The 22907-nt window shown below is 40.1% G+C and overlaps 1 protein-coding gene across 6 annotated transcripts in view; it reads left to right on the top strand.

Annotated features, from left to right (window-relative positions):
• Positions 1–22907, top strand: part of celf5a (cugbp, Elav-like family member 5a) — a 188293-nt gene that overhangs the window by 154239 nt on the left and 11147 nt on the right. For 2 of the 6 annotated variants that reach the window (XM_042006156.1, XM_042006157.1), the window contains exons 6-9: positions 398–544; positions 8374–8539; positions 22038–22253; positions 22535–22627. In XM_042006156.1, coding sequence (XP_041862090.1) covers positions 398–544; positions 8374–8539; positions 22038–22253; positions 22535–22627 — 622 coding nt within the window. The remainder of the gene's footprint in view (positions 1–397; positions 545–8373; positions 8540–22037; positions 22254–22534; positions 22628–22907) is intronic. The other 4 variants (XM_042006159.1, XM_042006161.1, XM_042006158.1 and 1 more) reach the window with 3 other exon arrangements.

Consider the following 22907-nt stretch of genomic DNA (forward strand, 5'->3'; position numbering starts at 1 on the left):
GTAATACAAATGCACAGAGATGTATCTAGAATGTCGCCTCCCCCACCAAAAACAAGAAAACAATCTCTGACATGCAATTAGAGAAGTGCTCTAGGTATTGATGTTGCCAGCATGTTGTTGCTTATAAATATGCCAGACTAAGAAATCCAAAATAATAACCAATAACATTCATATCACTGGACTTTTTCAAGCTTTTGTTCCCATCTGTTTTCAAATATGCAGTTAATCATAATGATCACACAATTATCTCAAAGCCTTTTAGGGATGCACTGAACAAGAGATATTTCTCTACCAACTACACGAGTGTTGGGATGAATCAGGCTATCAATAAGCAAATTTAAGTGTTCATGCTCTCTTTTCAGTGATTTGTGTTTGTTTTGTTCTCTTTACTCCTCAGGGTGCTTCCTCAAGCTTGGTGGTCAAGTTTGCCGACACAGACAAGGAGCGCACCATCAGACGTATGCAGCAGATGGTAGGGCAGTTTGGCATCTTCAATCCAGCCATCGCCCTTCCTTTCAGCACCTACAGCTCTTACGCACATGCGGTGAGTTGGACAAAGCATATGAGGCATAGGAGCACATTTGCAGCTCCTATAGGGGTTTATGTACGTTGTAACGAGTTACTACATACCACGTAGTGGGCACATTTATGAAATGAGTATAAAAATTGCAATGAAACCCAGCAGTTTTTGACATTGCCATTCTTGGACTATAAAATTGTTAGGGTCTAAGCATGCTGGTTTTTAAAGCTGCCATGGTTTTATGCAATATATTTTCATGTTATCGTTGTGTCAAATGACCACTTGTGTGTGACAGTTGCTACTCAGAGATTCGAACCCACAGAGATTTAACATCCAGCTTTGCACTTCCTCTCAAAGCTTGACTGTTTTAGTGTATCATTCTTATATCACGTGAAAGAGCTTTAAATGGTTTTAATCCATAGCTGCTATCAAATACTTTTAAAAAAGCCAGGTCTTTTCCCAAAGGCTTGAACTCAATAGAAAACCTCATGAGGTCTAGCAAAGATGTGAAAGAGTATTTTTTCCTTTGCAGGTTCAATAAAGACATCTGTAGTACTAAGACTACCAGAATGAACTGACTGCAGGTGTTAATGAAACATGTGACTGCTGTGGAAAAACTGGACTACAAAATTTCTTCTCACCATTCTTAACTTGTACTTTATGGATGCAGAATACCTGGTCAAAGGTATTTCTAATAGAAGCTAACAGTTTAAAAATATTTTAAAAAATAAATATTATACTAATATCCCAGTTAGTATAAAGGTAACTACTTATTCAAGGGAGGCCTGAATTGTCAGATAGGGTTCCTGCTTTGAATGTAGCTGGATTATTTCTTTCTCTATCATTTTCAATTGTCCATTGTTTCCTGTTCTACTGAAAGCAGTGAAGCTTCTCTTCTTTGTAATTAGGGAATCCAGCCATTTCTGTTGCTGCCATTTGGATGCTTACAGATCATTTCACTCAGTTACAAACCTCCCTAAGCAAATAAATAAATAAAAGATTAGGCTGCAACCTATGATTCTATTCTGCTAGCATTGCCAACACAGACACCAGGCAGTTGTGTGTTCTTAGCTGCGATGTTTATGGCAAATTGCGCTCTTAGTTTTTGAAGACCTAAATACCATCCAAACCCCATGTTCATTTATGTATTTCAAAGAAAATTGAATGATTGATTTTAACAAGCAGCCTCATTTTAACTGGGTTGTATATTTTTTCTCTTCAGATTTACATATAAAAGCTGCAGACATAAAATACTGAAATCCATAAAAAATATGACATGAAAGTATGACACATACTGGATTTGCAAGTGTAGTGATGTTTTCTGGCTGATACCAAATCTGTTTGAACTGTTACCCACGTTTGGTTAATTGCTGCATAGTGAGGTGGTAGCACAGATGTTTTACAATTACAGGGTGGAAATGAACTTGGCTAACTACATTCAATCAGTCTCAGCCTCACCTTTTCTACTCTTTAACAGCACTTTCGTGCTTTTATGCTCAAGCTTTGACTACTCTGTGCATAAGCTAACATTAAGTTAGCTTGTACCCTCCAAAACCTTCATCAGCTCTCCTCTGTCCTCCCATCACCACCCAACCACTCCCCTCAGGGCATGCGCCATCCACACACTGCAGACCCTCGGCTCTTTGATGAGTTCAAAAAGCCTGTGCAGCCCCTTCACACCATGCAACCCCCTCTACCCTCTATCATATTGCTTCTTTACCCTTCCCCGTTCCCTCCCACTGTCCCTCCCTCTGGGTACAAGAGATGCTTCAGGGGCCACAGTTGATTTTGAATATTCTGTAGGCAACTTATCTGCACACAAACTTTACTTCTTCCCTGCTGAGGCAGAGCACACATGCACCCCAACCCCCTCCCCCCACCCTTCTCCCATCACAGCGTAAGCTAGCATATGCATACACATGCACACCGCCTACTTGAAGGAAGCTAAAATGAATTACGAAAAGCTTCCCATTCAGCACCAAGATAAAAACCAGGGCCTCTGTCACAACACACCGCATAAATACACATAATGCCTCTGCAGAGAATTTATTTACAGAGAAGGAAAAACACAAATTCATCTTTTTTTGGTGCTCATTTGGATGTAAAAGTTATACATTTTTTTGTAGTTTTTAAATGTCAGGATTAATTGTTGATGTTGGCTAGGTCTTGGGGGCTTATCCATTTCCCTCATTTTCATATCACAGCTATGGGACCCACTGTGAAATGTGCAAATTGACCATCCCAGAGTAATTGCGAGACCATCTCTTGTGCACTTTCCAGTAAAACTCACACCTTCATTATCATTCATGAAATGCAGCCCTTTCCCGGGAAATGTGAAGAAATGCAAATGTTTAAGGGGTGGTGGAGGAAGTGGCGGTCTGCGGGGAGACCATTGTGCCCCGCTCAGGTTGGCCATGACTTTTATTTACTGTGGCAGAGACCCGTGTCAGCTCATACAGACGCACACAAGAGTGTACACGCTCATGTATGCTGCACAGTGAACTCTCTTTCTCCTTCTCTCCTCCACCTCCGCTCATCAGACACACATATAATATGGCAAAGAGCAGGATGATGCTAGGAAATTGAGTTCTGAGTGTAAGGAACAAGGGTATGGTGACTACTTCAGCAATAGAAATAATTTATTACCATTAAATCTAAAGGACAAATTACACATGTGTTTTCTAGACACACAGATTGTAAAGCATGAATGATCTTATCGAAAGAAAATTTCTCCTGTAAGAATTATGAATCACAGAGACTGTGGATGCTCTGCACCTGGATATAATGAGTTCAGCAAAGAAAGTTGCTACAGAAACTCTGAAGCAACCTTGGAGATAAACCCCACCTCCTACTCCTCCCAACTTTTGATAAAGTAATGAGTGCACAAGAGGCAGCAACGGATTATCATTAAGGTCTGTGGTATCATATTTCACTCAAGACTTATTTCATGAATAAAGACTGCTTTTTCAGATGCATTAAGAGCTGAATAAAAAGGTAATACTTGTTTCATTCAGTGTGGGTGTCCAGCTTGCACAACGGCTATGTTGACATTCGAATCATTGGTGCAGTCTGCATGCACATAGTGTGCAGCCTTGATTTGCCTGCAACCACCAGGAGTGTGCTGAAGTGATACGATGAATGTTTCTTTTCTGCAAGATAAACTACACATATTCTCCCAAAACGAAAAACCTGCAGTGACAGAAAAAGGACTTTATCTCCAAAGACACACTACATGCTCGCCTACTCTCCATATACACTGGCCAAGAGAAGACGAGGTGGCAAAGTATAGGATACAGACACGGGGAGAGATGGAATATATAGCTATAACCAGCAAATACAGTAAATGGTAAATTCAAAGAGCTACCTCTCCACTACAGCAGTGGATAGGATTATAGAGTTGAGCTGACAGCCAGTAAATTGGATTTTAGTCAAACCAGGAGAAGGAGGAGGCTCTGAACACAAATTGGAGGGGTACAACACTGACAACATATGCCAAAAATGAGAAATGTGCCATTTTTATGACAGACACAGACACTGGTGTGCTCTGACAGGAGACATCCCATTTGCAAAAGGTGATTTCATAAAACAGAAGCCCAGGAAAGAGAGAGTGAGATTCCATGTTTCAGTCCAGTGTTGGTGTTGAATGATAATAGCTCTCCTATGTGTCACTGAATGCAAGTTATAAAACCAGCTTTTATTATTTTTTTATTATTTTTGGTAAGGGGGATTTTCTCCTCAAGACAGAAAAATCATATCTTGTACACAATTAGAAGTCACTGTGCTTTTCCTTGTTTTTTTGAAGTGTTACCTCTTGCCGAAGCCAGCCATTTTAGCACTCCTCAGGTAGAAAGACTACATCAGCAGATGTGTGAAAAGTTTCACATTTAGTTACCTTGTGCATCACGCCCCCCAATACATTGCCTAAAAAATCCATCAGGTGTGAGATAGACAAACAAGACGAAATAGAATAGTTAAACTTGTGCTATTAGTGGCAGTGTGTGGGTGAATGAGGCTGTAAACTCACATTAGGAAACACCGCCCCCTGTCGGAAGGATCCACAGTCAAGCCTTTTTGCCACACAGCACACATGAGAACAACAAATTATGGCATCAACTGGTTGTACTGTAAACTTTCTGTGTGTGTGTGTCTGTGTGTGCGTGTGAGAGAGAGAGAGAGAGAGAGAGGGAGAGGACCAGCTTTTGACAGTCCCTGTATGTGCCTTGGTATACATACACATGCATACATGTTACTGATGAAAAAATATGAAAGACAAAAAGAGAACCTTTTAGAATCGGTCTGTGGAAATACAGCCTGCTAGCATGATGGTAGCAAATGTGGCCCTTGAGCCGCAACCCTCAGTCTTTTAGTTCACTCTATTGACCCAGTGTCTCCTTCTCTCTCATTTTTTCAACCTTTTTCACCCACCCTCTTCCCCTTTTTCCTCTTTGTTTCTGTCTTCCCACCCTTTCCCTCCATCATTGGCTGGACTGTGAGGGGGTCACATGTGATAGTGCACAAGAGTCAACTAGTCACAGAGCAGCACTACAGAGATAATTGCCATGTGATAAAGAGGCGATTGCCTGCTAGCACCAGGGGAGAGTAATGCCATCAGGTTGCAATAAAAAAGCAGATGTCTGACACTAAATGAATGCAACTGAAGCCCCGGCAACTTTCTTTACTGCCTTTCATCTCATGCACTTCCCTTTTGTTCCCATTGTTTTTACCTGATGCTTCCAAACGCTAAGAAAAGGCAGCAAGAAAAGGTTGTGTCTGTGATGATGAAGACTCAGTTGTGTTCATTCTCTACCAGAGACATTTTTGATCTGCTGGTTAGTGTATAAATAAAGAAAGAGGAAAAGCTGTTAAATATAATTACTTTGAATTTTTTGAAAGACAAGAAATAAGCACAGAAAAAGTAAAATGGACTAACTTTGATTCTCTGTCAACATCACCACGGGGCTTCCTGCTCCTTAGATTACATTATTTTATTATTTATTTATTCTTATCTGAGCCAACCACCTCATTCAGACATAATTACATGCTTGAATTTCCTATTTCCTGGATTTTTGATTTGGTACAAAGCATCAGTTAATTCCAGAATTTTTATCCATGACAATCTGATGGATGGCATTAAGGAATGCATTATCTAAGACATGATCAGAGAGAGAGGATGGTATTCTGGAAATGCTATTATTTACTTCCACTTCATTATTCTTTCATCCAGGCCTGCAACTTGTATAAGGTCACAAGATCTGCAAAAAAATAGGCTGCAAGCTCATTACAGTCAGCCCAAAGTTCCCAGTCCTCTGAGAAAGCAACGAGCCTCCTCTGAAAAACAAAAAAAACAAAAACAAAAACAAGACCAAAAAAGTTATGGGAATGATAGTGTATTTATTCTGTAATACCAACCCAGTCAGATTCATCATCATGAAGTCTGACACTGTTCTCATCCTAATAGGAGGGCAGTCGCAGCATTGCCAAAGCAAGAGAAGCCCCAGAACCTCTCAACCTCTTTGTTTGTTTCTTTGCTACTGCTTTTGTTAAGTTTCTAGCTCTGCTTCTGTCTTTTTCAGCTATACAGCCTTAAAGGCTCAATTCATCTTATTCGGAAAGGAATGGATGATCCTCATTTGTCACATCGATAAAATTATGCAAATGACAAAAGGCGTTAATAGATAGCAGTGGCAAGGCATGTGGCTAATGGATGAGACGCCAGCACTGGTCATTCTACAGCAGGACAGCCACATTCAGATTACCTGACAGGGGCACTGAGGGAAAATAATTGGCTTTTCTGTAGCTGGGTCCACATGCAAATACAAGCAGAGTGCCGTTCTGTATCTCCACTGTCTCACATTGTAGTCATTAGCATCAGTGCCCGTGGCCGAGGAGTTTGATTTCTGCCTATAAGTCAGTCTCGGGCCATGGCCATCAGCGGCACCCCTTGACACATACAAGCTATGCAGTATTAAACAGATGCAGAGAAGGGGGCAAGAGGTTGGTCCTGCTGTATTTGTATTCCTATTCCACACAGGTCTGCATGTCTGATGGGCAGCTACACAGCCTGCAAAAGATTATTGATTTCCTGGATAAACCCACTGGTTCACAAGCTGCAAAAGTCATTGTACAACAATGGATTTTTGTCTGAATTAGGCATTCAGAATGTGGTTTTGCATCAGGAGAATTTAAGCAGAGTGCGAAAGCTCAAATAGTCTCGATCACTCTTCATGCGTGTTCTAAGCATGAGCGTGAGTATGTGCATCTTTGTGTGTGAGTGCAGCTCAAGGCAGCGGTGCATGTGAGCATGTCTTCTGCATATGAATAAACACTCCATGGGCAACATTTGATGGAAAACAGTTTCAGCTCTCACTTCACGCTAAGTAGAAATGCAGAGTAAATGAAGGGTTATTGATTTTATCTCTGTGTTTGATTGTCCAGCAGGTGAAAACTGACTGCCATTTACTGACTAAACATCCTTTATTTACAGCATGGTCTTGAATCTGAGTTGCTCAAAACACTTAGTTTAAAAATAATGTTTAATGTCTGTACTTGCTAATATCAGAGATTCGACTGCAATTCTGCTTTCTGAAGAGGGTATTGTTTGGGATAAAAACATATTGTCATGTGGTGGTTGGGTCAGTAAGTGTTTTGGAACTGCACCTTTTCAGATTAACTGCTTTCAGTTGCAAGAGGTGCGTGGGCCTGTTTGAATCTTCCTACCACACCTTCCCTAATATCTCCTAATCAAGAGGCTGGGCTCATCAAGCTGCAAGCTGCAGCAGTTCTTCGCCAGATCGTCTGCTCTACTTGGCCTGAGAATTGCTCCAGGAAATCTTCTGCCTGCCCTTCCTCTACCTTGCCAGCCTGATCTCAGCAGTTCCCACCAGCTCTCCCTGCCTTTGTCTTCCTGGCCTGCCTGCGCTGCTGCCCAGTGGAAGAGTATTGGATTTTACCTGCCATCCTTCTCAGCCTGGATCCTGTAAATCTAAGCAAATATTCCACGGAGTGAAGATCTCCCCACCTTTGTTCCGCCGTACCTGTCAGCTGGGTTAATAAACTTTCATTTTTTTGCAGTTACAATGGTTTGTGGTCTGCTCCTTGGGTCCATCATGTTGCCAGTATTATGACACATATTTTTTCTACAGAAAATGTCATAAAATGATAGTCCTGTCTAGAAATATTATTTTGCATAATGCTTTCTGTTTTGGTAAAATACGAGCCTAGATGGTTTCTGACTTAAGTATAAATCAAAGCAAATGCTGAAGTCTGGATGAGTGTCAGGCTACAAGCAGCAATCGTCACAAATCAGAAAAATTAGAGATGAAGCTCGAAAATAAAAATGGACCAGAGTGGGAGGTGACTGGCATTTCCATACAGCCAAATAAAGTATTGTGAAGTTTGACAACTGTAAGGAAAAAGCATTGCAACTCTGCAAACTTTGTCTGTCCCCTGAGCACAGAGATAATGTGCACATGTCAATGCCTTGATTTGTATGAGTCCAACAGACAGCTATTAAATCTGCAGCTGGTGACAGGCTTCCTGCTGGGAGGAAAGACAGATTCACTAAACATAGGTTGACAGGCTTCTTTTTTCTTCTCTTTCTTTGATTCTGCTCTTTCTCTGCACTTCCCATGCACTATCCATCCATTAACCATACCTTCCCCCTGCCGCTCAAACCTTGCTACATTTCTCTCTTGGTCCACTTCTCCCCTCTTTCTCTGACTCCTTTTCAACTTATGTTTTAATCGCCATATGTCCCCCTCTCACCTCTATGACACCCCTGTCTCCCTCCTGTTCTCTGTCACCCGTCCAACCATCCTCTCCTCCACCCATCTCTCCCTGTCCCTCTTCTTTAGCTCATGCAGCAGCAAGCAGCCATCATGGCAGCAAGCCACGGAGGTTACCTCACGCCTAGCGTGGCTTTTCCCACCACACAGATCCACCAGATGGGGGCGCTCAACATCAACAGCCTCCCACCCACCCCCATGACCCCGGTGTCGAGTGAGTTTCATCAAACCCTGGGTGAGCACTCTGTTTCATTCCCTTTCCTCTTGTGTGTTTGTCTTTCTGAACTACGCCAGCAAGCACAGCTGGTGTTTTAATCATATGTGTGTGTATTGGTGTGCAAATCTTTGTTGTAGCCTATGTGTGTGTTTGTGTATAAAAAGTAAACTAAAAAACTAGAACTGCAGCATGGCCCAAGAAAAAACAAAAAACAAAATGCCTGCTTACTTGTAATCCAAAATTATTCCTCTGGAGAGAAAGACAGAGTAAGATGAGATTTGCATGTTTATGTTGTTTGTGAATGCCAAAAATATTTTAGGTTACTGTTGTACCAGGAGAGGAAGAAATATCAATAACTAAGTTTACAGATAAGGCATTAATTTCCCTGTAGTATTTTGACCTTGTGCTTTGAAGCGCTTGCACATGATCTGCATGCATTTAGTTTTATTTTCCATAACAAACAGCCCCTATGCAGATACATCACAGAGAAAAGGGAAGGACTTTGAAATACCTTCCCACTGCATAAGATTTGCTTATTCAGCAATGTTTCCTCTTCCTTTCGACAGAAGAAACTTGAAGATTCTTCACTCAACAAAAACATAAGCCCAAATAAATTATACAGTATCTAAGTCTTTGTTGTGTGCCGCTCACCTACTTTGTCAACTCTCCAGTGTTCAGCTTTTAAGATGGTGTCTTTGGTAACTTTTTACCAATTCATGTGAGATACAGTGCATCACCAGTACAACAGCACCTGGTTTAAATGTTCTTTATAGTCATCATAGAAACCCAGTTTCTACAAACAAGCTACACTTTATCAAATTCTTGTTGAGCTGCAGTTTTTGTAGGGACAAGGTATTTTGTTCACAAAGGTGCTCTCAGTGTGACTGTTCAAATCCTGTTTGTTCTCCACTTACATAATTCCCCAACATTCAGCGGAATCAAAATATACAGGAAAGATAGCAGAGCAGGTGTGGACATAAATGCCACAGGACACACTGTAGCTTTTAATCCAGCACGTCCCCACCTAAAACCAAACAAACACTTGAATGTAAAATGAGATGATGCCAGTGGACAAACACACTGTAGGCATGCACAACATCATTCTCAACGTCAGGCAATATATCTCAAGAGGAGACCCATTTGTCAAATATTCACAGTGATGTTTTCAGTGCAAAGTGTGCACTTTTGGGCGGGCATAATCAATCTGAGACAGTGATTAAAAGCAGAGCTCAGTCTTGCTGAGAAGTTCTTATTTTGACGGCTATAGCACTGACAGTATTGCAATTCAGACCTTTGTGTTCAGCATCCATACCTGTATTTTGCAACACAATAGTGCTGATTGAAGATAGTGCAACTGCACTGCAAGAAGCTCAGTCAGTGTCTACGGATAATGTGGGTGAGTGTGTGTGTTTGTGTGAAGGGCTTTGTCCTCCTGTCAGATTGTATTGTTTGTCCCATTTGTGCACTGGAAACGAAAGCAGTGCCCCACTCAAAGGAAAATATTGCTGATTTTGCTTTTATTATCTGTAAGAGTAAACCATGTAGAGGGAAACTTAAGTTTCATATCAACTGGGAAATCTCTGTGCTCTAAACCTGGTTTAAGGAAAACGATAATATGACAAGATATACGTAGAGAAAGAAGTCTGTGTATCTATGTGTAAAGTTGTGCCATTTATATAATCTCCTGATAGCTGATGACATAGGTTCAGTATCCTTGGGGAAAATAAGTGGTCATCATGAAGTTTCCATGACCATCATTAATCTGACATTGTTATTTCCCTTTTCTCCATTCGTTCATTTAAGGCCAGCTGCAGGAGTTGTAGACGCTGCTTTGCTGTGCTCAGTTATTTTTCTCCCCTTTTTCACACTTACAACGATGACTTATTTAGAGTTCATTGGATGAATACATAAGGCTACTGGCAAGGCTGTCTGTATAAGTAGGCCAAGAGACACTGACACAACTGAGAGACTGTAGGATGTCTGCCACAAGTTGGTGGAATAATTCATTGCGCTTTTAAATCTTGAATTAGAGCACATCTCTGTTTTGACAGAGGTTTATGCAAGTTTTCTCTTCAACCAAATTGGTTTTTGAGTTTGAAATGACTGAAATTACTATACATTTGAACATTTTCTGTGTACAAAAGTATAAAAGGTAATGTGGCTGATTAATGTCCCCTTTGCTACCAAAATGAGAGCTGTTGTTGTCTATGATAACCACACTAAAGGCTGTCCTGATGACACACACTGCTCTGTATTAAAATAAAGCTTCAATGGTGGTTTAATAGATAAAAACCCTTTCTGATCTTAGGGTAAATGTGTGATCTTAATGTTTCATTGAAATGATCAGGGCAACCTCTGCAACAAGGAAAATCTTGTTTGACAGCAGGCCAGAGTACAAAGAGGCTCAGAGGTTAAGGGTGTTACTCTGAAAACAATGAGACATCCATTTGATCAACAGATGCAAAGCATTTAAGCTTGATGGTGCATAAGCCGTTTGCCAGATGGTTCAGCTGATTAGGGCATGCATCCTTACAATGATGCATGATGATGCTTTTTGAAAATAATGTTCACCAGGTGCTGCTCATGAGTGCTACAGAAGAAATAAAAGTTAAACAAAACAAGGGAATGCAAGGAAAAGCTAAAAAAAAACAGGATGAGAAGAGGAGGAGACAAGGAGGAGGAGATCCCGCTGGGTAGATGTGGTGAGGAACACGCAGTGTCAAGGATGCTTTGTTTGGTTGAGAAAAGTATGTAATCAAAGTCACTCTAATGTTGTGTTGCATAGTGCTGCTCCACAGCGAAGACGTACACGAACAAGTGCAAAATGTACTGCAGATGCTGCACAGCCAGAGACAACCCCCTTACAGTGAGACTGGATGTGCCACAACATCCCTGCTGGATTCAGACATGGTTACACCGCTGATGCAGAACACTTCCATGGAAAACACCAGGAAACTAATGTACTGTTTGACATGGTGATCTTTCTTAATACTACCTGTGCTCCATGGCTCATGGACACCTTTTATAAACACATTATTTTTGAGGAGTAATTCCAAAATAAGTCAGTGCTCTGGAGGGATAAGGTTAGAAGTTTATTCACAAATAAAGTTGAGCTAAAAGGAGCATTATTGTGAATCCCAAAGATTTACGATCAGAGTTATACATCTTATCACATCAGAGCCCGATGACACGGCAGGCAACTTAAATGTGACCTTTTTTAAAGAAGCAATAAGTGAACTAGTTTCAACACAATATTCAACAGTGAGTTCAGGTTTTCAAGAGTGAAAAAAGAACAGCTTTGATGTTAGTATTATGATGTCCATATCTTAGATATCTCACATATGTCTCCATATCTGTCTTGTAACACCACTTATCCAAAGACTGGATAATGTGTCTCTGTTTTCCACTTTTCTCTGAGTCCAGCAAAATAGTTCTTTAAAGCGAGTATATATTTTTAGATAGTGCAAGATTCCAATTACTTCTCAATTATACTGAATAAAAGGAAGTCCATTATTAAAACCTTGAATTATACACTTGCCAAAACCCTAAAATGGCTGAGACATGAGTAAGCAAACCAGAGTTTCTTTTAAAAACTTAGTCCACTGTCCTTGCCATACTTCCATCACCAACTATCAGATTTGTGACTGAAGGCCCGGTCCCCTTTGCAAGCCAAGATCATATAGCTTTTCCAGGAGGTTGTTATTTTAGTAGTTTAGTAGTTTTATTGTGTCTCAGAACATGACTTAAGTCTGCCTGAAGTCTGTATTAAAACACAAACACAATCTTTTAAGCAAAACTTGTGCATGATGGCAAAGGTTGCTTTTATATCGCAACATTATTTAAGGAAAAGCAAGGAAAAGCTGCCTTTCTTTCACTTCTACACATTGTGCATTCGAAAATGTAAATTAATTTTACATTCAAGGACAAAATATAAAGCGTGTCCAGAGGGCTGTTGTCCTTCAGATACCAGTGACAGGAAAGGCATTGCGCTGCATGCATGTGCTTTCAGAAAGCAGAGCCACAACTCTTGCCTGGACCGGAGCTGTTCTGTGTGCCATTACTAAGATTTGAACCAACAATGGAGCTTCAAATCCTGCCCAGTTGTTCTGCTTATGAATCAGAAAGTCAGGCTCATGCATGGGGGTATTTCCATATCTTTAATCAAGAGCCAAATTGTTGAATTTGAGAGCAAGATTTTTTGTTTGCATGCTCAAATATCACGTTGCTCTCTCTCAAAAAGTCCCTCCTTCTTTTCAAAACTCAGCTCCTCTTCTCAAGTTTAGTGTTGCAGGTTCAAATTTCCTGGAATATGTTTTCCTCTGTCTTGGGTTGCTGAATAAGCTGTCTGTCAAATGTCCTCCAGCCAATAGAGTACTAGATAAACGCTGACCGAGCAAATCATCCCCACCATCTTCAGGGTGAGCTTATTTTATTATGCTTTTCTTTTAAAATATGTACGTGTTTTGTTTTGGGATCTTTTTCAATGGAAGGAAAAACACACAGTAAAACTACTCATTTTAAAACTAACTGAACCTATACAAACATATGAGTATGAAGCTAAGAAAAATTATAAATTGAGACATAAAAATTCAGTTTTTATAGTAGAATTGACCTGTAATTAGCATATGGAGCTGATCATCATTCCTATAGGTCTGGTAAATATGTAGCAGAATTATCACACTGTGCTCATTGTGTTGGGTAACTGAGTGTGTTGAGTGTCACCATGATAATGTCAGCCTTGTTACACTTGGTCAAATAAATAAAATATTTCAATTTGTGTTGTTTCTCTCAATGAATAAAACTGACCTGTATGTCCAAAATTTCGACCCCATTACTCCTTCAGGATTTGCTTTGACGTCACTTCTTGGAGAGATTGTTAAACAAAATCAAATACATCAGCCATCCTGACATAGAGCTTTATTATCTCCACTTTATGTGCTCTCAAGAAGTCATCTTAGTTGAGGCAGTAGCTGATCACATAGATTTGCCAGAGGCCCAATGAATTTTAAGAAAGTAAAGAGGAAACAGTAATTTTGTTAACTTGGTGGGACTTTGGATGATTTGCTTAGACGGCATTTATCTAGTTTTTTTATTGGCTGGAGGACGTTTGACAGACAGCTCATTCAGCAACCCAAAAATATGCAAGAGCAGAAGTTTTGAAAAAGCAGAGAATGCATCTGAGTCTGAGGGAAAGAGTCCAAGTTTGACCGCAGGAAATTTGAACCTGCAACACTAAACTTGAGAAGAGGAGCAGAGTTTAGATAGAGAGCAAAATTATATTTGTGCATGAAAGCAAGAAATCTTGCTCTTAAATTGAACAGTTTTGCTCATGATTAAAGATAAATACCCCCATACTCACGGCTATAGTCAATGCATTGTATGTATATTTAACCCAGAAGGAAAACAGAAACCACTGAACATGTACAAGTGATAAAAGTTGCTTTATTTAAAGATAAAATATACATTATTTTCCTGAGATAAAAAATATGCTGCATCATGTAGCACACCCCTAACAACATCAGCATGCACAAACACCAAAAAAGAAAACATAATAAATTCCCAACAGGAAACAGTTACATCTCCAGTGTATCTTTTATACAACAAAATGGCTTCGATCAAGTTTCACAGTCATTTTCAAAAATCAGCAGAAAATAAATAACAAATATAGTGTAGAGGAAGACTTTCCCAAGAGGATACAGCTGAAGTTGAAAGCGCTTACTAGTTTAGAAATACAGCAAGCAAGTTGAGCAGCACATAACATCTGTTTGAGGGTTTTTCTGATATTTTTTTACACTTCTTTGGGATATTGTTGAGCAAGTCAAAGTAAACACTGAAGGTGAAGCACAGCAGAATCACGTTCACCTTGCTTGTTCAAGGCAAACGTGATTCATCTTTACTGTGCATTACCCTCTCTATTGTTATGAATATAGACAAACATCAGATTTGAGGTAGTTAAAAGGGAACAGTGGGGGTGGATAAGAATATCTTTAGCTGTACCAACATAGAACCACAATTGTGTGAAACGGGCTAAAGACACAACAAATCTGTAATTTACTGTGGCTATTCTTATGTTGAGTTTAGTGACCATATTCTTTAAAGTTCAGTGGCTGAAATACAGATAAATTGCTTTGACCTTCACAGTCATTGTTCCATGGTTTCCTTCAAGATGTTGACAGAAGATGCTAGACCAGGTGTGGCCAACGTCGGTCTTCAAGAGCCACAATCCTGCAGGTTTTCCATGCATCCCTGCAACAACACTTCTGACTTAAATTAAATGGATCCAATAGCCTATAAGGATTTGCACAATGACTCATTAGTTTGAGTCAGGTGTGTCGGTTAAGTTGTTGATGATCAACTAGCGTGATTGTGTCGCTCATTGTTGCACATAGTGCAGCCATTGCATTGTTTTTTTTCCCTTGTCAGCAGCACACGGGCGCGCAGCATCTACTCTATTGTTTTAGCCTATTTGTTCTACGTTTTTATGAAATGATTGTTTTTTTTTACCTTTGGGAGAGTATTCAACAAATGTTGTTCTGTTGGTGGATGCAAGAAGTTCTGTGAGTTTTATACAGATCACAAAGTTTTGACTTTCTTAGCCTACCTGCCACACGCCGAGCGGCTGCTGCTAATAGGCTACCTAAGTTACAACTATAAAGTGCTGATGGCTTGTCACTCATGTGAACTTACCATCGCCAAATTGAGGTTGGACATCTCTCGTCTTAAAAACAGCATTGATGAAAAGGATAAAATCATCTGTGAGTTTTCCACCATCGCTGCGTCCCAGGCTAAACACTTGTCCATGCTCGGCTCTGTTAGCCGCAATGGCCTTTCTGAGTGCTCCCCTCCTTGTTCCACACCTTGCGGAGATGATGATAAAACCCTGCCATGGTCCGGATCCGTTGCTGCAGGTGGAGATCAAACCTGTGGTACAGGTTCTGCTCTACATTTAAGGGATGACATCTGGCAGAGGCTCGGGGCACAACCTAAACTTCCGAGGTGTTCTACTCCATCTGCGCCGACGCATGGGCAATCAGTCAAGGGTCGTAGTTATCGTGACTCTGCTGCCACTCGGCCCCGCAAAACTGAAGAAGTACTGCATCTTAAAAACAGGTTTCAAGCTTTAGAAGATCGTGATTGTCAGCCCCATATGTCCCAATCTAACCAAAACAGACCACGGAGTACATCATTTAGATGTCCCTCTCCACCTGACGTCCTTGTTGTGGGCTCGTCCATCATTCGTCACGCATCCTTCCCTGCTGCAAAAACTCTTTGCTTCCCGGGAGCTAAAGTAGAGGACATTACCGAAGTAATCCCAAAGTGTGTTGAAAATCATTCATCTATTTCCACAATTGTTGTGCATGTCGGACTAAATGACATTAAGTTGCAACAATCGGAAAAACTTAAAGATGACTTCATCCACATGCTGCTCACGCTGAATACGGCAGGTAAACAACACGTCATTTCCGGTCCCGTCCCACCTCCCTGTTTTGGTGACGTCAAGTTCAGTCGTGTACGCCAGCTTCACATCTGGCTAAAGGCATACTGTAATATCAAGAACGTTATATATGTTGACAATTTTGTTGCTTTTTATAACAAACCAGTACTTTTTAAAACTGATCGTTTTCATCCCAACTACAAAGGCTCCTCACTGCTGCCTATGAACATTGATATGGTTGTACAAGCAAGTAAAATCCTCTGACAATCAGATGTCATTAGTACACAAAATCAAGAAATGTTAAAAATTCCTGTTATAATTTCAAACAGATTGAAAAGGATACACAAACCTAGACATCATAGTGTATGTTCAAACATTAAGCTCTGTCAAACTTCAATAGCCTTGGCTGGAGAATCTACAATAAATTCAGAACCATTGCATCTAGCACTTCTAAATATTCAATCTTTGTCCTCCAATACTTTTTTAATTAATGATTTTATTACACAGCATAAGCTGGACCTATTGCTTTTGACTGAAACATGGCTGGATGAAAAAAATAGAGCAGTAACTCTTAACGAAGCCGTGCCTCCAAACTATATGTTCTTAGATGAATTAGAACAGGGAAAAGGGGAGGTGGAGTGGCAGTTTTATTCAATAATAAGCTAAGTTGTAAACAGCTGTCATTTGGCACGTATTGCTCTTTTGAGCATTTTGTTGTTGCACTATCCTGCAGAGTCAAAACTGTTTTAATAATAATTTACAGGCCACCAAAATATTCTGCTCTCTTTATTAGTGATTTTATGGAATTGGTTTCAGCTGCTATAACCGAGTTTGACAGTGTTATAATCTCTGGGGATTTTAACATACACATTGATTGCCCAAATCTCGGTATGTTCAAAGATTCTTATCTGTGCTAGAGAATTTTGGACTGTCACAACATGTCAGTGAGCCCACTCATAACAGAGGCCATATACTGGACCTAGTGATATCTAAGGACTGTAATGTTTCAAACGTCACTGTTTTTGACCCTGCACTCTCCGACTATTTTTGTATTTGCTTTAATTGGAATGTTTCTTGTCCTAAAAATGCTCACTCTCAGTTAGTTAAAAAAAGATTTATTAGTGACCATTGTGGTGAATTATTTTTTGAGGAAATTTCTGAGATTCCTACTGCTTTGCCATCATCACCTGATGATCTTGTCAATATTTTTAACTCTAGAATTTTGTCTGTAATAGATAAAATTGCACTTATTACAGCAAAAGTCAGACCACATAAGCCAAACGCCCCATGGAGAAATGCTCCACAGGTGAAACAACAAAAAAGAACACGTCGAAAGGCAGAACGTGAATGGCGGAAAACTAAATTATTAATTCATTTTGATCTCTATAAACAATCATTGCAAAAATACAATCTTGAATTGAGAAATGCAAGGAATATATTTCTGTCACAGATTATAAATTCTCAAAAAAGTAATGCACGCACACTCTCTGCTACTATTGACAGACTCACTAATCCTCGTCCATCCTTGCCTGCTGATTTTTACTCTGTGAAGTTATATAATGAATTTGCAATATTCTTTAATGAAAAAATACAGAAAATTAGACATACTATCGCCCTGTCCCTGCATAGGAGCAATTTTATTCAGTAGTCAAATGAATCAAATGGTGTTCAAATGAGCAAATTTGAGACTATAGATCAAAAGACACTAACAGAAACTGTATCTCGCCTTAAACCCTTCACGTGCTGACTTGATCCACTACCTACTGATTTTCTAAAAAAAAGGTTTTTCCATGTCTGGAGATAGATATTTTACAAATTGTTAACATCTCTTTGGCCTCTGGTGTTTTTCCTAAGGCCCTTAAAATTGCAGTGATTAAACCATTTTTAAAAAAGCCTAATTTGGACCCAACTATCCTCAACAATTATAGGCCAATATCAAATCTGCCATTCATTAGCAAAATAGTTGAGAAAATTGTTTTTAGACAAGTTACACATTTTTTAACGGTAAATAATTATCTTGATTCCTTTCAGTCAGGATTTTGGGCTTCTCACAGCACTGAGACGGCTCTTATCAAAGTCCTTAATGATATACGTTCTGATTTAGATTCTGGTAATGTTTCCATTTTTGTGCTGCTAGATTTGACAGCAGCATTTGCTACGGTTGATCATCATATCCTACCACACAGACTGGAGCACTTCTTTGGTTTTCATCCACTGTCCTTAGTTGGTTTAAGTCATACCTCAGTGACAGAGAATATTTTGTATCAATTGGTGACTGTAGCTCTGATAAATTTCCTGTAACATGCGGTGTCCCTCGAGGTTCAATTCTTGACCCTCTATTATTTAATCTTTATATTATGCCTGGTGAAGCTAATGATAACATGTTAAAGCTTCATTTAGTGTCTACGCTTCCCAACTGTGGAACTCCTTACCTGAAAATTTTTGTCGTGAAACGGTGCTCAACACTTTTAAGTCTAAATTAAAGACCTACCTTTTTAACATAGCTTATGATTAATTTTTTTTCTCTCTTTTTTACTTGATGTCTGAATGCTCAGTGTTTTATTGTATTTGGGTATTTTTAGGCCCATTTTATGCTTATTTTTATTGTAAACTTTTCTTAAATTGTTTTTTTTTTTTGTTTGTTTGTTTGTTTGTTTGTTTTTGTTGTTGATGATCTCCATGTAAAGCATCTTGCGTTGTCTTTCACATGAAAGGTGCTATACAAATAAACTTGACATTGACATTGACATATAGCACACCCAAGGTGATCCCATAAGTCTTCATTTCGGTTGGGGTCTGGACTCATAGCAGCTAATTCCATCCTCTCCACTCCCAAATTCTGGAGGTAGTCTGTGATGATCTTCGCTCTGTGGTGGAGAGTGTTGCCATCCTGGAATATGGAGTTAGATCTCAGATTCTGAAAATATGAGATCACCACTGGCTTCAGAATCTCAGTTTGACATGTCTATGAATTAGGTGCCAGCCAGGTGCCATTCTGTGACTGGCACACGCCTGCAGCACTTGAATCGCATAACGAGAGTGAATTCCAACACAAGAATATTACAAGGGATTTGGTCACATTTTTTCAGCCTCTACCGAAGCATGTAACTATGTTGCTCGTTCCACAAATGCACAATCCTTACAACTTATACCTTGTCGTAAGTTGACTGATCAGGCCTTCCTACTATGTATAATACAGCGTCAGCAATTGGTATGACTAAAGGGGAGAAATGATCATCCAAAATTTACATTGTGTACTAAAATGTTTTTCAATTATTAGCTGTGAATGACAATGTTGATAAGAACAATTCATTCTAAATAAATGAATCACACTTTGGCTCATTTAATTCAAAAATATATTTTCATTTGCCCTCAAATATGTACTACAGAAAATTTTGTATGAAACTGAGGATCTACAAAATGCATTCATTTAATGTCACAATTGATTATATCTTATCAAAAGGGATTTGTTCAATGTCTCATACTTTTTCTTGGTATACTAACTGGACTTTGAAAAAAAAAACTACTCTTCCTTGGATACTAGGATTTATTTTTCACACCAGGCAGACATTTTCTCCTTGACTCTAAAATCATCACATTTTAAATCGGTTAGATGAAAGCATCTGTTTTGAGTACTTGTGACTTGCTCCAGCAAAAGCCAGTCCTTGTGCTGGTAATGACTGCACTCTCTCCAGTATGGGTATGGCATTCCTCAATGATTTGAATGCATAATTATCATAATAAATACTTCTGTTGCATTTGAAGACTTCTTTCGTGAGGCAATCATTGCAGGGAGCGAAATCAACACTTTCACCTCAGACAAACATGCGAGAATATAAATGTAATTTTGCTTTCAAAGCATAAATAAATTTAAGTGACATACATATATGCATACTGTTTAGCAGTGCAAACTCCTCCTGTGCAGTAATAACAAGAAGAGAATTGATAGTTAAAAGCTAGCCATGTAGAATATGTAATCTGCTGTGCCGTAGCTTTGTATTCATCCGTGCCAGAGTGGGGGAACAACATGTCATTATCACGGGCTGATACATGCTGCACAAACTGACAGCCGCATGTAGATCGCCACTCTTGTGTGTGCATTGTAAACAAGCTATGAATACAATTTTCCACCATGGCAGGACTATATGTCTACTGAAGTATAAAATGAAAATGTCTTATTTTCTAGTTCAGGATAGTAGGAAATACTTCCCCATCTCAATTGAGGAGAATCTTTTTTTTTATTTATTTATTTTTTTTGGCTCTGATCATGCTGGATATAGGACCATTATGACAGTCGGACGGGATGAAGATGATGACGAGGCTCCTAAATGGCTTTACCATGTAATCATTTTTTTGTTGGCATAGCTGTTTATTATACCATAAACCCATTTAGAGTTTTAATAAGTTTTTTTTTTCTCACTGTTGAGTATCAGTGCAGTATTTATTGCTCTGGTTATTATTTTTTTTTAGTAACTTAACTGGATTACTCTCCTTTACCAAAGACCCAAGTTAAACTGCTGACCTTGAAATTTATGTAATTGCATGTAACTAGTCTCCTCTCCCACCTACTACTGTTACTCCCACTATTGCTACAACTACTGCACATCCATCGACGTAAGCTCCCACAGCACTGCTAAGCTTTGGAAAATGAATTTGCCTGATGATGGAGAGGCTGCATTATCTGGTGGTACAGTAGAGTGTGTGTGGCCCGCGCAGACTAGCTGCCTCTAGCCCTCAGAGTTGGAGCGGCAGTCTCCTGGGTCCTGGTAGGAGAATGGGCTGAAGCTGCAGTCTAATTCATCACAGCTCCACAGAAAACAAGCAATCGTGGGGAGGCTTCTGGAAAAAAGAAGAAGAAAAAAAAAAAGGAAATAGTGCAAAAGACACAACAGTTCTCCCTGGACTGGGGCAATTCCCCTGGTCACCGCAGTTCTCTACGTGACTGTCAGCCACCTCTTGGCTTAAATGCTGAGATGGAGAGGGAATAAGAAGAAGGGGGTGAAATGAGATAACAAAGAGGGGAGGGAATGACAGGAAAAAAGGGAGTCATGGGGAGAAAATAACCACATCCTTCCATTTAAACTGGCATGAGTTTCAACATGTGATGTATAGCTTATTTACAGTTCCATTTCAGTGTGTGGTTTGTATATATGATTGTTTAGCCTCTATGAAACAACCACTCACATCAGGGTCCTTATTGAGGTACCAGATTGTGGGGATATGGCTTGCTAAAGGGTTTCCGTGACAACCTGGGCTTCTTGCCCAACAAGGATGAGGGTTTCCAGATTGAGAGGTGGACCTCTGGGGAGCCGTACTTCAATGAGCTTGGATGCTTTGCCACGGAGAAGCCCCCTTTGAGAGGCCATCACAAAGTGAGATTCTGCTCAGAATGGGTACTTTGGCATCTGCTGAATAATTGGAAGCTCTTTCTAACATGGGCTTCTTTTAAAATGCATTGAATGACAGAGAACAGGGATCCTCCGATTTTGATTTTGCTCATGAACCTTTCTGTAGTTGCCTGTCAGGCATGTATATGTTATGATATGACCCACCCATTTGTCAAACTGCCAACTGTTGTTTTGTCTTTCTTCTTTTTCATAATGTATAAAGGTAAGAGGCATCATTGTGTATATGCTACCTGCTCATTCAAGCAAATCTCCCTCTGTAATCTGCTTCTATCTAGACCAGATTTTTTTCCCCCTTTTTTTTTTTTTTTTTTTTTTTTTGTAGAAGTTGCATAGTGGTTTCATCATCTTGAGCAATAGGAGCCAGCAGGGTATCGCACAAACACAACAGACAGGCTCATTTTTCACAGGTTGACTTCCCTGCTGTTTTGCAGGATGTGTCACGACAAACGGCGGATACGTGACAGACTCACGTCGCACCCGTGTCCTTGCATTAGAAAGAGGATGCAGTGCAGCTTGTGGTCATGAGTTTTGTGTGTAGTGTGCGTGTGAGAGTGTGCTGTTTCTAGGTGTACTCTCGTAAATGTCTTAAAGCATTCAAACTGGTTTGTGGTAGCACATAGATCAATGCAAGCAGTGTTCTCCTGATCCAGTAAGAGTGAACCTTTTATCCCAGCAGGCCTCAGTTCTCCACCAGCCAACATCACCACCTCTGCCGTGCCCAGCATCGTCACACCCATCGTCAACGGATTCACCGGCATTCCTCATCAGCCTAACGGACACCCTGCCGTGGAGACCGTGTACACCAATGGCCTGCCGCCCTATTCGACCCAGAGCCCCACTGCTGCGGATACCCTCCAGCAAGCCTTCACTGGTGTACAGCAATACACAGGTGAGAGGCAGGAATGCCTTTATCACTGCTTTGCATTCCTGAGCTTTAAGAATTGGTCCTATATGCCAAATGCATATCAACTACTAGATCATTTCTGCAGGTTATTTACTGTGCAGTAATTGGGCTGTATGTATTCAGATAGAACAGCGCCTTACAGCGCAACAGCAGAGAGACTTTGATTACATGTTATCTGTTTATCGACCTTAAGCATCCTTGACACCAACCTCTGCAGGACCCCGTTGTTACACTCTTTTCTCCTCATTTCTCTACCATGTCTACAGCAATCTACCCAGCCACCACGCTGACTCCTATTGGTCAAACACTGCCCCAGCCTCCCCAGGTCATCCAGCAGCAGCAGCAGAGAGAAGGTGAGGGTGAGAGAACATTATTACTTTTACACTTCACATATCTCATCCCAAGTAATGGCTACTAAACGGGAGATGAGCATATCAGACTAATACTGCTTTCTCACTACAAACACTTCTTTCTGTGTAATACAGTGCCAACTCTCTCTCTCTCTCTCTCTCTCTCTCTCTCTCTCCCTCCCTATATATTACACTTTACATATTACACTCTCTGTGGTTAAATAGTAGGCCTGTGCATCTTTTGGTATCACACCTTTAAATTCAACTTTAATTTCTAATATATATGTTG

This window comes from Melanotaenia boesemani, chromosome 14 (assembly GCF_017639745.1).
Source record: "Melanotaenia boesemani isolate fMelBoe1 chromosome 14, fMelBoe1.pri, whole genome shotgun sequence".
NCBI lineage: Eukaryota > Metazoa > Chordata > Actinopteri > Atheriniformes > Melanotaeniidae > Melanotaenia > Melanotaenia boesemani.